Genomic DNA, 15,837 nt, shown 5'->3' with positions numbered 1-15,837 from the left:
ATGGTAGGATGCATGCCCAGTCGAGTGCAGCTTTACTCTCTTATATTTCCAATGCTTGCAAGTTTATTTGAACTGATGTTTGTCATCTTTCTCCTGTGTGAAGTACGTAAAGTGGGAAATATTTTGGTTGCACGAAAGGCCGGATTAGTTGCCAGTAGGTTATTAATGTGGTGTAGAGTGCCTTCGTAGTAAGAATTAATACTGGTCTCTCAATGCGGATGTTTATTTCTGTTCATGGTTTTGTTTCAGGTAGGCGTGAATGCAAGCATATGGGATACTTCAGCCGTTACGCAGTTTCGAGTCCATTACTACGAAGTTAGCAAGACTTTGCACCGGGAGCTGACATGATAATTGTGCATGATGGACACAATTCATCAGTCGATGCGGTTGGGATGACCCACAGACACGTGGTGGCAGCCTCTGTTTTTGTGACTTGCATGTGGAAATTCAGTAGCTGTTGATTTAAATTTGTGCAAGAGCTTATCGCAGTGAAGAAGCTAGAAGTAAGCAGCTAGGGTTACAGGTTGTAATGTTGGTTACGTGGCCACCACACCACACCACACCACAGTTGCCCACTTTTGATTCCTAGTGACCAAGTATGGGGTGTTCGTAGCATGCCTCACAATGCCACAAGGAAGACCTCAGGCCCTCGTGCGATTATATACCTTGCTTTCCGAGGAGGTGTACTGTTCTAGATTTAGTGTGAGTGCCTTGTCTGTCTGAAAGAGGAGTTTAAGATCAGGGGATGTGCTGAGTGGCAACTTTCATGTGAACTGTTGGAATTATCTGGATGCATTATACTTATAAGATTGTTTGTCTTTATAGAGGCTTATAAGAGGTTGTGCCATCCGAGCCCTGGTGACATCACGCAGGTGAACGAGTGTGCTCTGCGAGCCAACATTTGTGGCAATGGACGTTGCATTGATACTCCTGATGGATACCGGTGTGACTGCTACCCAGGATACTTTGCCCTTGCAGATATTGATGAATGCTCTGAACTAAACTGTTGTCAAGGAGGGCAGTGTACAAATACTCCTGGAAGTTTCAGCTGTGTCTGCCCACCAGGATTTGATGTGTCTTCTGATGGAAAATACTGTACAGGTTGGTTCTGGTTATATCATATTGTTTTGTTTGTGTTTTAATTTAAAGTAAAGTTGTTCTATTCTGCTCAAGTATAAAGTGTGAAAATATTATAAAAATTTAATCAGAATTGAAGAGAATGACAACTAAAAGCAGTGGATTTTCCATGTCAATACATTTTTTGTAAGACTTGAGGTTTTCACAGCGGTGAGTATGAAGATTTCCGTCTTCTGGGTTGTTGTGCTGTGTAGTCTGGTCGATGTTAACCAACGTTTCAGAGGTCATACTGCCTCCGTCATCAGAGTATGAAGATTTCTGTCTTCTGGGTTGTTGCGCTGTGTAGTCTGGCCGATGTTAACCAATGTTATATGACCAAAGTCATACTGCCTCCGTCATCAGGGCCCTGATGACGGAGGCAGTATGACCTCTGAAACGTTGGTTAACATCAACCAGACTACACAGCGCAGCAACCCAGAAGATTGAAATCTGAATACATTTTCGTCACATGAGGAAGATTACATTTCAAAATAGCACACAATTCTATGTGATATTGGTTATGTTGTATTTTTTAAAGCGTTTTACTCTTTAGTATGAAAATTCCTGATTTAAACAGTTGAAAGCATGTATTGTTTCTTCAGTTAGGGAGAAAAAAAATTAAACCATCTTCTCTGATCTCTTGCATGAACCTAATATTAAACTGGTGTGGTGCTACAGTTTTATACCATATTATTTAAATACAAGTAATTGTACTTGTGAAGTTTCCTATTTTGAATGTTTCCGAGCTTGACAACATTCTGTAGCTGTAGTGATATGTGATACCAACGGTTTTGATTGTCGTGTTTCAGACCACGATGAATGTAGTCAGACTGGAATGTGTGTATAAATATGGATGGTTCCTTCAAATGTCACTGTCACAGTGGATTTATTCTCTCACCATCTGGACATGCATGTGTTGGTAAGATGTTGTTTGCCAAATGTACAAAACTTCCTAGGTAACAAGTCAGTAGAAAGTTTTAGTCAGATTAAGTAATGAATTACCAGTAATTAACTGACCGTGGAGCGGAGTCCTGCTTGGGAAGCTAATAGTCACTTAGACGGCTGTCAGAAGCCATACCTTTCTTTTATTCCAAAATATATATAGAACATTTTGTTCTAAATAACAGTTTTTAATTTTTGTTTCGGATATTGATGAATGTTATGAGAACGCAAGAGTCTGCCTGAAGGGACGTTGTGAAAATATACCTGGATCCTACCGGTGTGTGTGTGTGCCAGGATGGTTTTACGCCATCATTGGATGGGACGTTCTGTGTAGACTTGGGATGAATGTTCTCAAACAGGGATGGCAAATGTGTCAACATCGATGGTTCATTTAAGTGTGTCTGTGATTCTGGTTATCGACCGGGCAAAACATTAACCAACATGAATACCTGCAAAAAATTAAATTAAACATTTGAAAACTAATGACTTAAAATTTTTTTAGAGAACTTATCATCATATTTAAGGTATAGAGATGATGTTTTCACAGATGCGACATGTAGATTCTGTATAATAAAGACGCGTCAGTCAAGCCAGAAATTAAATGTCTAGCGCTGCACTGGTCACTGATTTTCATTTGAGTTTTCAAAGCACCACTTTGGTGAGATTTGACGTTCTTATGGCATTGAAGATGGTGATTGTTCTGGGTTGTGTTTCCAAATGGGCTTATAGGTAGATACCAACATTTCAGAGAAACAGCCCCTAAGCTGTAGACAGTATCTTTCTCTGATACATTGTATGTACCTTTGAGTCCCCATGGCATTACAACCCACAAAATAATTATCATCAACAGTTTCATGTTGTTTCATAATAAAAGGTAGAATATAAACTTGGGTGCTTTTAGGTGGTTCAAGATACAGCACATCCTCAATTTTTGTTTCAGATATAGATGAATGCATAAGCAACCCCTGTCAACATGGGTCCCGTATAAATTCGCAAGGCAGTTTCCGTTGTGAATGTACCACAGGGTTTATACTTGGTCCAGATGGAAGATCATGTCTTGGTAAACATCACTATAATATATTAAATTACTCATAGGGAGTGACATTACTGAATTCTACACATATTCAAAATGCACATCATATAAACACACCATATGCAGTACAACGACGCATCCTTCCTGCCATGACCCTCTAAAATTATACGTGTTTGTCATACAATGAATCATTCTTGATTTTGAGTACTGCTGTCGAATGTGTTGCACGGGCTTTCCAAGGTACCGTACGAGTGTCCATTTTGTATCCTACGAAACGGACATTTTAATTGTAATCTCATTTGAAGATACAACTGATAAAGTTAATTATATATATATATATATTGATAATTAAGAAATAATTTCTAGAAAATTAAGTCTACTATTTTAGGGTCTCTGATGGTGTTGCAGTCTGTGCCACTGTCACACTTGAAATTGTGCGTGTTAGTACATCTGTCAATAACCTAAGCAGGGGACGCTACTTGCTGCAGATACGCGCCGTGATCTGCGCTACTCCCAGTTCCGAGATGGTCAGTGCTTGAATCCAACTGCGATGCCAGTAACAAAGTCAAGTTGCTGCTGTTGTACTGAATGACGTTTAATGGGGATGGTATGTGTTGTTCAGTTTATGTATTTCTCTGAATTTTATTAGAAATTTTACTCAGTTCTGAATACATAATAAGGTCTGTCTGTCTGTCCACACGATTCATCTCCCAACATACTCACTGAATTTTAACAACATGTAATATGGGAGATCTGTATTTTGGGAAGGATATTTTGTAGTTGGACATATGAAAAGGGGATACAAAAAATAGATTTCAATGTAAGTTTTTACACATATGTACCTTTAACTCCTGTATTATGGATATAACTTAAAATGAAGAAACATCAGATCACAGAAATCCATGATATGAGGCTTAGTAAAGAAGAGGTCTCAAGTGTTGATTATATTAATTTCATTTAGCCGGAGCGCAATTGAAGGTGTGTTGGTGTATAAAAACTGCATGCCATCTGTGTACAGAATGAATGATATCCATAAGAACTATTATTCTATTTATCTACATATGGGTTTCAAACTCACAATAGATAACGAGAAGCCTGAGGGAAAGAGACCGCTGGTGAGACCTAGACGTAGATGGGCAGATAATGTTAGGCGGGATCTATGGGAGATAGGAGTTGAAGGAGACTGGATTTTGTTGGCCCAGGACAGGGTCCGGTGGAGGGCTTTGGTTAATTCTGTGATGAACCTTTGGGTTCCGTAAGCTATCTGGTTGGTTGGGTCCACTATTTGGGAAGCCTGAGGGGAAGAGAGAGCTGGGGAGACCTAGACGTAGATGGGAGGATAATCTGAGGCGGGATCTATGGGAGATAGGAGTTGAAGGAGACTGGATTTTGTTGGCCCAGGACATGGTCCGGTGGAGGGCTTTGGTTAATTCGGTGATGGACCTTCGGGTTCCGTAAGCCATCTGGTTGGTTGGGTCCACTATTTGGGAAGCCTGAGGGGAAGAGACCGCTGGGGAGACCTAGACGTAGATGGGAGGATAATCTAAGGCGGGATTTATGGGAGATAGGAGTTGAAGGAGACGGGGTCCGGTGGAGGGCTTTGGTTAATTCGGTGATGAACCTTCAGGTTCGGTAAGCCATCTAGTTGGTTGGGTCCACTGTTTGGGAAGCCTGAGGGGAAGAGACCCCTGGGGAAACCTAGACGTAGATGGGAGGATAATATCAGGCGGGATCTATGGGAGATAGGAGTTGAAGGAGACTGGATTTTGTTGGCCCAGGACAGGGTCTGGTGGAGGGCTTTGGTTAGTTCGGTGATGAACCTTCGGGTTCGGTAAGCCATCTGGTTGGTTGGGTCCACTATTTGGGAAGCCTGAGAGGAAGAGACCACTGGGGAGACCTAGACGTAGATGGGAGGATAATGTCAGGCGGCATCTATGGGAGATAGGAGTTGAAGGAGACTGAATTTTGTTGGCCCAGGACAGGGTCCGGTGGAGGGCTTTGGTTGATTCGGTGATGAACCTTCGGGTTCCGTAAGCCATCTGGTTGGTTTGGTCCACTATTTTAAAAGCCTGAGGGGAAGAGACCTCTGGGGACTTTTGGGGGCCCCGATAGGGAAATTCTGTACGTCACTACTTCTCGACTGGGACTTACCGCTGAGGAACAAAAGCAGAAACCCTTGGCAGGCTCTGTGTTTGCTGCCTGGTATAGGGGTGTCTGCCCTCGCACCTGCCAACAATGTCATTCTTACCACCCCCAGCAAATGATATTATAAATAGAGAAAATTGTTTCACATAGTTTCCTGTATTTTCTGGTCAAAGCCAACATGATAAATCTGATTCAACATTATTATCAGTGGAACTTAAACATGTAGTTGTAAAAGAGCCCCCTTGATTTCAATTAGAATGAAGAATATTTAACAGCTCTCACACAGTCGCAAAATTTTCTACCAAGGGGATTGAAATACATAGATCCCAAAATCAGTCCTTTCAAAGACAGTCTAATTCATTTGAGTTTAAACTAAACAGTTGATGCAACTTTCATTACAATCCATACAAATGTTTTCCTCCAGATTATATAAAATTATTATTGTCTTGACGATCTTTCAGCAAAGTATTCAAATTGTATATGGCCTATTCATTGTGTTTCAAATTGTTACTTCCTCATATTCATAATCGCACTCACGTAAAAAATTCAGTTACAAGATTTAATTGATTCAGAATTGTTAAATGCCCCATCCTAACCTACCAAATAATAACCCAGATCGTGCTGAAACTCTTATGCTCATTTAAGGTACAATATTATGCTTTCAAAGTTTTCCTACGCATGTTCATTATGAACAGGGAATTGAACATTGAACTGTCTACAATGAGTCCACATGTCAGGTTAAGGGAAACAAAATTAATTCAAAGTAGACAACCAGCAGGACGACATATCTCAATCTGACTACTCTCTCCTTTTTATAACATTCAAGACAAAGATCTGACACCAACATGACAAGTGGGCATTAAACAACTGTTTCTGTGTGTGTTTACATTCATAGTTGCTCAACCTGGTTCACACTCTCACAACCATTTCAGTAACATCCCTTCTTCTTCAAACTGCTTGTTAATACGATCTTTGCCATCAGCTTTACATAATCTGTCTGTCCGTTAAGCAGTACAACTGCTCGATGTTGCTAAATTATGAACATTATTGCTAACAAAAATTGTAAAACTGCACACGCATAGCTGCAAAGACATATAACTTTAAACAGAGTAATTCTTTGCTTCATTCCTAAAAAATTCTACACTTAACCTTACTGTGCTACATAATGACTGTGGTGCCCCACCCCCTCGCATAGGGGAAATTAAGATTCGAGGTGGACTGCAAATTAATCCTTACAACAAGCAGTAAAAACTTTGACAATTAATAGTGGGAATTACATTTTAACTTTTACTTTGCAGTTAACATCGTCCTCACATCACTCTTCAGCATTTTAAATTTGCCTTTCTCCTTATTTTTCAACAGTCAATTGACTATTATTAATGTATAAAATGTTTTAATTTCCTGTATTTTGCAACTCGTAATGTATTAAATGCAGAATTGGGAAATGAGCACATTTTAAGACATAATTAAATGAAAGATTATAAGCACTCTATTATAAAACACCTAAACATAAAATAAACTGTTCTCTACAAGGAACAGAGCTATGGATTTCTGAAGATTAGATGACAAGAGGAGGCAAAATGAAATAGGTGAAGAATCTGTTATAAGCTTCACTTCAAATTTTTCCTTCCAATCTACTTTGCAGTTTCAAAATATATGTAAGTATTAAATGCTGAACTGGACTCCGAGCTCAATTAAGCAGAAAAAATTCCATATTTTTCTAAAGAAAGAGAAATTTAAAACTACAACCCTACATTCTGTGGAAGGGAAGCAGCCTGAGGATTTTGCCTGGAAGGGGGGGGGGGGGGGGGGGCACAATAAAACAGAGAACCGTGGTTCAGATTTCTGCTCAAGTCCTTCTGGCTGTCCATGAAGAACTCAAAGACTTTGAAGAACCACAACAATCATCACAAGTACTTATCGAGGTGTATGCACATCACGGTTACAAATTAAATACAGTGTTGTAAAAGCATTGCAGTGTAATACATAAAAAAAGAAATTGCCTCACATCAGTTCAGTATTTAAAGTTACTGAATCAGACTTTTGTGTTTTAAAACTTGTGTAAATGGCTGGATTCTTTCTTTTTCAACTCCAGAGCTTTGAACAAGTGGTTTTGGTTAAAGATTGTTGATTGATATGATGTCTGTTTGGACCAACTTTGCTGCTCCCTCATAAATATATTTTTGCATAACCCCCCTCTTTCTCTCATCTCCTCTTACACACGTTGGATGTGGTAATTCCAAGGCTGAGAGATGAGAAGTTAGCTTCTGTTAGGGACAGACAAAATCAAGGCCTGGAACAGGTGTTCTTTTGCTTGTATGCACATCCGAATAAGAAAACCAAGGTAAAATGTTTTCTCTAACAGATTCAACTACTTGCGATAATTTTGTTGGTTCTGTTTATCAGCTCATCAAGGCCGTGTTTTAGTCACGTGTCTCTTTAGTTGACTGGATTGTTCACTGTATAGTTTATTCATTTTTGTTTATTTGCATCGTCCAGAATTATGTTCAGAGTAGATTCATCATGTGATTTTAGGTGTCAGGACACTGAACCTACAGTGCACTTGCAGCTCCCTGCACAGTACAGAACAAGGAACAGTCCATTGCATAGAACAGCCACTTGCATGAGTGAAGAAAGAACTCTGATAGTCACTTGTTTATAAAGTCACCAGGGAAAGGTACCTACTAACCTAACGTAATTAGGATACGACAGATATTAGAACTGTGTTTGAATCATGAAAAAGTTTGTACTCTCAAGGGGCTCCACAATGTTGACTTACCTGCTTCTGCCCCATCTATATCGGCTACTGCGAGCACGTACAGAACTGATATGAATTTGTGTTGCTTTCAGCACATCTGGTGGAAAAAGTGATGGCATATATCGATGGGACGAGCCCGTCTTTTCCCGTGTTGGGAGATGCTCGTAGTCAGTTGCCTCGCTCCATGTCAGCGATCTTCTACCTCTTGGCTGACTAGTATTTCAAAGTTAATGAATGGGTAAGTAGTTGATAAGATATGTGAATTGTGCTTCCTTTAATCTTAATTTCTTTGGATTCTCTTTTTGAATATTCTACCTTCCTTAATGCCCTCGCTTCACTTCTGTACTGTAACACCAAGACAGACATTTCATTACAAAACTTTGTTAGCATTTCTTCCTTGATTTTGTCTTCAGTGTCCTTGTAAGTATGAAGCTAGTAATTTAGTCCTGTCAGTAACTGTTTCAGGTCGTGTGGGGTAATTCCTGTAAAACCCATATCTTACTTTTCTGTACTGAAATTTTAAAATTGTGCCATGCACATGAAATGTTCAACTCGAACACGAACCTTTGAAGTTCCTCTCCAGAATTATTAATGGACATACATAAGTGTTTGTGGAAGAGTCCTTAGTGTTATGGGTGCAAATATCTGAATGATTTTGACACCGATTATTGCCGTGCAGTGTGGAAACAGTGAACACAAGTATATATTTATTTTCACAGTCTATACACAAACGTTGTAACTAAATGATGTTGTTAAAATTATATAATATTAAAACATTATGTAGTATAAAATATTATATTTTGGCGCTTTTTATCGTAAATACGATTTTACATTATTTAGCGCTTTTTTACGACATGTTTCGAATTTACAAGAAATAACCCAAAGGAAGCAAACAAAATTTCAATGGTTGCAGAACCCAAACAAAACAAATGCGGATAATCTATGTAACGTGAGACGTGAGGCTAGTAGAACCTTTAGGACTAAGAAAAGGGAATACCTGAAGGGCAAAATTGCTGAACTTGAGACAAATAATAAGGAAAAAAACATCAGAGACCTGTACAGAGGCATTAATAACTTTAAGAAAGGATATCAACCCCAGACCAATTTGGTAAAGGATGATAGTGGCTATTTGCTTGCAGATCCAATAAAAATTGTGAATAGGTGGAAAAATCTCTTTAGCGAGCTCTCAAATGTTCATGATACTGGTGGTATTAGACAGATTAAAATGCATACAGCTGAACTGTTGGTGCCAGAACCTAGCTTAGATGAAGTGGAACTAGCCATTGGGAAGTTGAAAAGTTATAAATCTCCAGGAATTGATCAGATTCCAGCAGAATTAATTAAAGCAGGTGGCAAAGGGTTGCATATGAGGATCCATAAGCTTATTCAGTTAATTTGGGATAAGCAAGAGATGCCACAACAGTGGAAGGAATCCATAATTATTCCTGTTCATAAGAAGGGGGACAAGACTGAGTGTGGTAATTACCGAGGAATATCGCTGCTATCAACCTCATACAAAATTCTATCAAACATTCTTTTGGCAAGATTAATTCCATGTGCGAATGAAATTATTGGGGATCATCAGTGTGGGTTCAGACGAAACAGATCAACGATTGATCAGATCTTTTGCATTCGTCAGATACTAGAGAAAAAATGGGAGTTCGGTGGGACCGTACATCAGTTATTTATAGATTTCAAAAAAGCCTATGACTCTGTGAAGAGAGAAGTGCTATATAATATTCTTATTGAATTTGGTATACCAAAGAAGCTAGTGGGTCTAATAAAAATGTGCTTAAATGAAACCTGTAGCAAAATTCGAGTAGGTAAATATGTATCTGAGACATTCCTCATCAAGAACGGTCTAAAACAAGGAGATGCTTTGTCTCCCTTGCTCTTTAACTTTGTGCTAGAATACGCCATCAGGAAAGTCCAAGGTAGGCAGGAGGGTTTGCAATTGAACGGGACACATCAGCTATTGGCATATGCTGATGATGTTAATTTATTGGGGGACGATATAAATACAATAAAGAGGAACGCAGAAGTTTTACTAGAGGCTAGTAGACAGGTGGGGCTAGAAGTAAATTCAGAAAAAACTAAGTACATGTTAGTATCTCGTTATCAGAAGACAGGCGGGCAAAATTATCTTAGGGTGGCTAATAAATCCTTTGAAAGGGTTACAAAGTTCAAATATCTGGGAACAACAATAACAAATCAAAATGATACTCGTGAGGAAGTTGGGAGGAGACTAAATTCCGGAAATGCTTGCTACTTCTCAGTTCAAAATATTTTGTCTTCAAATCTGATTTCTAAGAACCTGAAAATTAAAGTATACAAAACAATAATCTTGCCTGTTGTTTTGTATGGGTGCGAAACATGGTCTCTCACTCAGAGGGAGGAACACAGATTGCAGGTGTTTGAGAATCGGGTGTTGAGGAGATTGGAGATAGCTGTCATCATATTTATGTTCTTTTTGTTGGTCTTGCTTAGTTGAAGCATTTGTAGGTCCATCTTGTTTTATGTTTTTCTTTTTCTTAAAATTTCTCATTTTGATTCAATGATCTATTATACGGTTTCAAGAAAACAAGAATGGCAGATACAGTATTTATTGATACTTAGTTTTTATATTACTAAGATTGATAAATAATCAACACCTTTCTGCTCCCAGCACAAACTTTCTGAAAACTTAATGCAAAGTGATAAAATGTATTGGAAGAATTGTCATTCAGTGCTAATTCCAGTTTTCACCAATGTATAGTATGACGGGGGTTCAATCCCCAACAGGGGCAGGGGATTTTGCCTCTAGCCTCTGTGTCCAGACTGGCTGAGGCCCATCCAGCCTCCTATCGAATGGGTGCTGGGGTCCTTTCTTGGGGGTAAAGCACTGCCAGAGTGTGATGTTGGCCAGTCACCCATATCTAGTGCGAGGTTAACTGAGTAGGAAGTACCTTCTTCCCCCCCCCCCCCCCCCCAAGCACTTACATGGTGTGTAATGGGACAGCTTTACTTTACTTTTTACAGATGTATAGTTGTATACATTCTAAAAGTGCACATCAGCTGATATACTGTCCACAGATCAGGAGAAATGCCCTGCGAGGGGAAGTCGTTTCTGGTGTGGTGCAGGGGGTATGTTTACTATCAAGTGGACTAGAGGGCTGATATACATTATTTAGTCTGTTGGTGCTACTGAATTTATTCCAACAGTGTTTAATAAGATTCCCATCTGAGAATAAACACAAATAACAAATAATATTTTGTTAACTGTTTTATCAGCAGGAATGCATATTTGTAAGTCTGTCATAATAAATAAGCAATTTAATTATTTCAGTTAATTTTATTTTTATGAAGATCTGAGAAATAACAGATGCTTTTACTGGATTTAAAAATTACTTCTGAGAATAAACACAAATGGTTATACTAAAATATCAGTTAATGTGGTACCTGTTTAGTGGAGTTCTTAAGCCTGCAATAGAATGGATTCATACTTACTAAACCAATATTAATTTCATTTAGGTGTGAGACATCCAGTTCATTGAGATTCCAGATTTAATGAGAATTTTCTTTCTGTAACAGCTATGTTTGCGAGATCGTGACTTGGTGGGTGGTCTGACCTTTGAACACGAGGCCATCATGCGCCTAATTGCTAAGCGGTGCAACCGGTTGATTGTTATCGCTTCACCTAATTTCCTCAAAAGTGAAGCGAATAGATTCTTTGTGACTTTGGCTACAGCACTTGGAATTGGTGAGTGTCGAGATTCTTTCAGTGATTGAGTGTTTCAAGAAGTTATAATTCCTAGATGTTCCTCCTCTTGACTTGTGATATTGTGAATGGTTTACCTGGACCATACATAATTATTCTTCAATGTTATTCAGCACTGAACAGTTCCTGTAGTTACAGCATTGAAATTAAAGCATTCTGAATAGTAAGAATTAATTTGCAAAATCCAGAAGAAGAGTTAATGCAGCATTGATAACCTTTTCATATTAAATTTCTCTTTCTATTTACATGCTTAACCCACATTCCCCCCCCCCCCCCCCCCCAAAGTTTTAGTAGCATAAGAAAATTATATATTTTTCCTTTCACACATGTCACAGCTGTTTGCATAATTGTTTGTTCTTTCTTACAGTTTATGATGAAAACATTTTTGGGTGAAAATTTAAAATTTCTGCCATGGGTTATGGAAAGCAGATAAGTAGAAAATACAGTAATATTACTGCACATACTGTTGTTATGGGGAAAAAATAATTGCTGTCTGTCGTGAAACAACATCGATCAATTGTAATAGAAAGCTGTTTCCATTTCATGCATGTTGGGTATAACACAGTCGGAATAAAGTAAATAAACGTATTCAGAGAAATAAACCCTAAGTGCACGTATGAAAAATTATTACACAATTAATGCATTCAGATAAACAATATGATGAACCACTATAGAAAAATGTCATTCATGATGGTGAATCCAAAATCTCTACCCCTAACCCCTAAATTCCAATTGATCCAATGGTATCTATAACACACTTTTCCCCACACCTTGGAGTTTTCCAGGAACACTACTGTCATGTAAAAGGAGAAATGGCTCTGTATAATAAAAATAAAAGTAAGAATTTTATCTTATAGTCATTTAAATTTAGTATATTTCTACCACAAATATTATTAGAAGCATAGGAAATATAATCCTTCTCGAAGGTATCACCACCTTGTCGAAGGCAATCTGCCGGGTGAGGAGGCTTGCGTGCTCAAATGACCCTTAGGGCTATGCCGGCCTGAGCTTTGGCTCATGGTAGGGTCACCCAAGCCGGACAGGTCTAAGGAGATGCGCTAGACTAAGAGTGATACCCTGGTCCTCCAGGTTGGGGGTTGGGTGTAGGGCTAACAACCTTTCACCTTTAAAAAAAATATGTGTTACGAAAAAATCAACCAAGCCTCGGATCAGGACGGACTCTTTGGCACGACCACGGCAATTGAAAAAGGACATGAGATTTGGTACCTGGAACATTAGGAGCCTCTATAGGGCTGGGGCACTGAAATCAGTGTGTAGGGAATTAGGGAATTATAAGTTAGACTTAGTGGCAGTGCAGGAAGTGCGATGGGAGGGGGAGGGCACGATCCCAGTGGACAATTTTACATTTTTCTATGGAAAGGGGAATGACAATCATCAGCTAGGGACGGGTTTTTTTGTTCATAGCAGAATTAGGGCAGCAGTTAAGAGAGTAGAATTTGTTAGTGACAGGTTGTCTTACGTAATTTTGGAAGGACGTTGGTGCGACATCATTGTCCTTAATGTTCATGCCCCAACTGAAGACAAAAGCGATGATATCAAGGATAGCTTTTATGAAGAATTGGAATCAGTATTTGATACATTTGGCAAGTATCACATGAAAATTCTGCTAGGAGATTTCAATGCAAAAATTGGGAGGGAGGATGTCTTCAAACCCACAATAGGCAGCGAGAGTCTCCATGCACTTAGTAATGATAATGGCGTCAGAGCAGTGACCTTCGCTACGTCAAAAGATTTAATTGTAAAAAGTACAAAATTTCCACACCGTGATGTTCATAAATACACTTGGACTTCCCCAGATGGCAGAACACACAATCAAATAGATCATGTTTTAGTAGATAAGAGAAGGCAGACAAATGTAATTGATGTGAGATCATTCAGAGGAGCAGATTGCGACACTGATCATTATCTGGTGGTAGCAAAAGTGAGGGAGCGGCTTTCAGTAAGTAGACGAACTAAACAAAATTTTGACACAGAAAGATTTGATTTGAAAAAATTAAGTGAGGGAGAGGCAAAGGAACAATATCAAGTTGAAATTTCGAATAGGTTTCAAATTTTAGAGACAAATGAGGATAATGAAAGTGTGGACATCAACAGGGAGTGGGAAAATGTCAGAAACTGCATCAAAATTTCAGCAAAAGAGAAACTAGGATACTACAGGAGAAAGCAAAATAAACCGTGGTTTGATGAAGAATGTTCAAAATTAATAGATCGAAGGAAGCAAACAAAATTTCAATGGTTGCAGAACCCAAACAAAACAAATGCGGATAATCTATGTAACGTGAGACGTGAGGCTAGTAGAACCTTTAGGACTAAGAAAAGGGAATACCTGAAGGGCAAAATTGCTGAACTTGAGACAAATAATAAGGAAAAAAACATCAGAGACCTGTACAGAGGCATTAATAACTTTAAGAAAGGATATCAACCCCAGACCAATTTGGTAAAGGATGATAGTGGCTATTTGCTTGCAGATCCAATAAAAATTGTGAATAGGTGGAAAAATCTCTTTAGCGAGCTCTCAAATGTTCATGATACTGGTGGTATTAGACAGATTAAAATGCATACAGCTGAACTGTTGGTGCCAGAACCAGGCTTAGATGAAGTGGAACTAGCCATTGGGAAGTTGAAAAGTTATAAATCTCCAGGAATTGATCAGATTCCGGCCGAATTAATTAAAGCAGGTGGCAAAGGGTTGCATATGAGGATCCATAAGCTTATTCAGTTAATTTGGGATAAGCAAGAGATGCCACAACAGTGGAAGGAATCCATAATTATTCCTGTTCATAAGAAGGGGGACAAGACTGAGTGTGGTAATTACCGAGGAATATCGCTGCTATCAACCTCATACAAAATTCTATCAAACATTCTTTTGGCAAGATTAACCCCATATGCGAATGAAATTATTGGGGATCATCAGTGTGGGTTCAGACGAAACAGATCAACGATTGATCAGATCTTTTGCATTCGTCAGATACTAGAGAAAAAATGGGAGTTCGGTGGGACCGTACATCAGTTATTTATAGATTTCAAAAAAGCCTATGACTCTGTGAAGAGAGAAGTGCTATATAATATTCTTATTGAATTTGGTATACCAAAGAAGCTAGTGGGTCTAATAAAAATGTGCTTAAATGAAACCTGTAGCAAAATTCGAGTATGTAAATATGTATCTGAGACATTCCTCATCAAGAACGGTCTAAAACAAGGAGATGCTTTGTCTCCCTTGCTCTTTAACTAGAATACACCATCAGGAAGGTCCAAGGTAGGCAGGAGGGTTTGCAATTGAATGGGACACATCAGCTATTGGAATATGCTGATGATGTTAATTTATTTTGGGACGATATGAATGCAATAAAGAGGAACGCAGAAGTTTTACTAGAGGCTGGTAGACAAGTGGGGCTGGAAGTAAATTCAGAAAAAACTAAGTACATGTTAGTATCTCGTCATCAGAAGACAGGCGAGCAAAATTATCTTAGGGTGGCTAATAAATCCTTTGAAAGGGTTACAAAGTTCAAATATCTGGGAATAACAATAACAAATCAAAACGATACTTGTGAGGAAGTTAGGAGGAGACTAAATTCCGGAAATGCTTGCTACTTCTCAGTCCAAAATATTTTGTCTTCCCGTCTGATTTCTAAGAACCTGAAAATTAAAGTATACAAAACAATAATCCTGCCTGTTGTTTTGTATGGGTGCGAAACATGGTCTCTCACTCAGAGGGAGGAACACAGATTGCAGGTGTTTGAGAATCGGGTGTTGAGGAGGATATTTGGGCCTAAGAGGGAAGACGATGGGGCGTGGAGAAAACTGCACAATGACGAGCTTAAAAATCTGTACTGCTCCCCCAGTATTGTGAGGGTGATTAAGTCGAGAAGAGTGAGATGGGCGGGACATGTAGCGCGCATGGATGGGACAAGGTGTGCACCGGGTACTGGTTGGGAAACCTGAAGGGAAGAGACCGCTGGGGAGACCTAAACGTAGATGGGAGGATAATCTCAGGCGGGATCTATGGGAGATAGGAGTTGAAGGAAACTGGATTTTGTTGGCCCAGGACAGGGTCCGGTGGAGGGC

General features: G+C 39.1%; 1 protein-coding gene across 1 annotated transcript in view; it reads left to right on the top strand.

Moving 5' to 3' along the window:
* The window catches only part of LOC147871952 (uncharacterized), a 28,098-nt gene that overhangs the window by 1,003 nt on the left and 11,258 nt on the right, over nt 1-15,837 (top strand). The window contains exons 2-6 of the mRNA XM_087359861.1: nt 702-1,101; nt 2,999-3,118; nt 3,500-3,698; nt 8,087-8,232; nt 11,565-11,733. Of these exons, the coding sequence (XP_087215987.1) occupies nt 702-1,101; nt 2,999-3,118; nt 3,500-3,630 (651 nt within the window). The 3' untranslated portion in view covers nt 3,631-3,698; nt 8,087-8,232; nt 11,565-11,733. The remainder of the gene's footprint in view (nt 1-701; nt 1,102-2,998; nt 3,119-3,499; nt 3,699-8,086; nt 8,233-11,564; nt 11,734-15,837) is intronic.

The sequence above is a fragment of the Zootermopsis nevadensis genome, unplaced genomic scaffold (genome assembly GCF_977971745.1).
Source record: "Zootermopsis nevadensis isolate Lab colony 2312 unplaced genomic scaffold, Znev_1.0 Znev_ptg000036l, whole genome shotgun sequence".
Lineage (NCBI taxonomy): Eukaryota > Metazoa > Arthropoda > Insecta > Blattodea > Termopsidae > Zootermopsis > Zootermopsis nevadensis.
The sequence above is the reverse complement of the archived record's forward strand: the minus strand, read 5'-3'. Positions and strand labels throughout refer to the sequence as shown.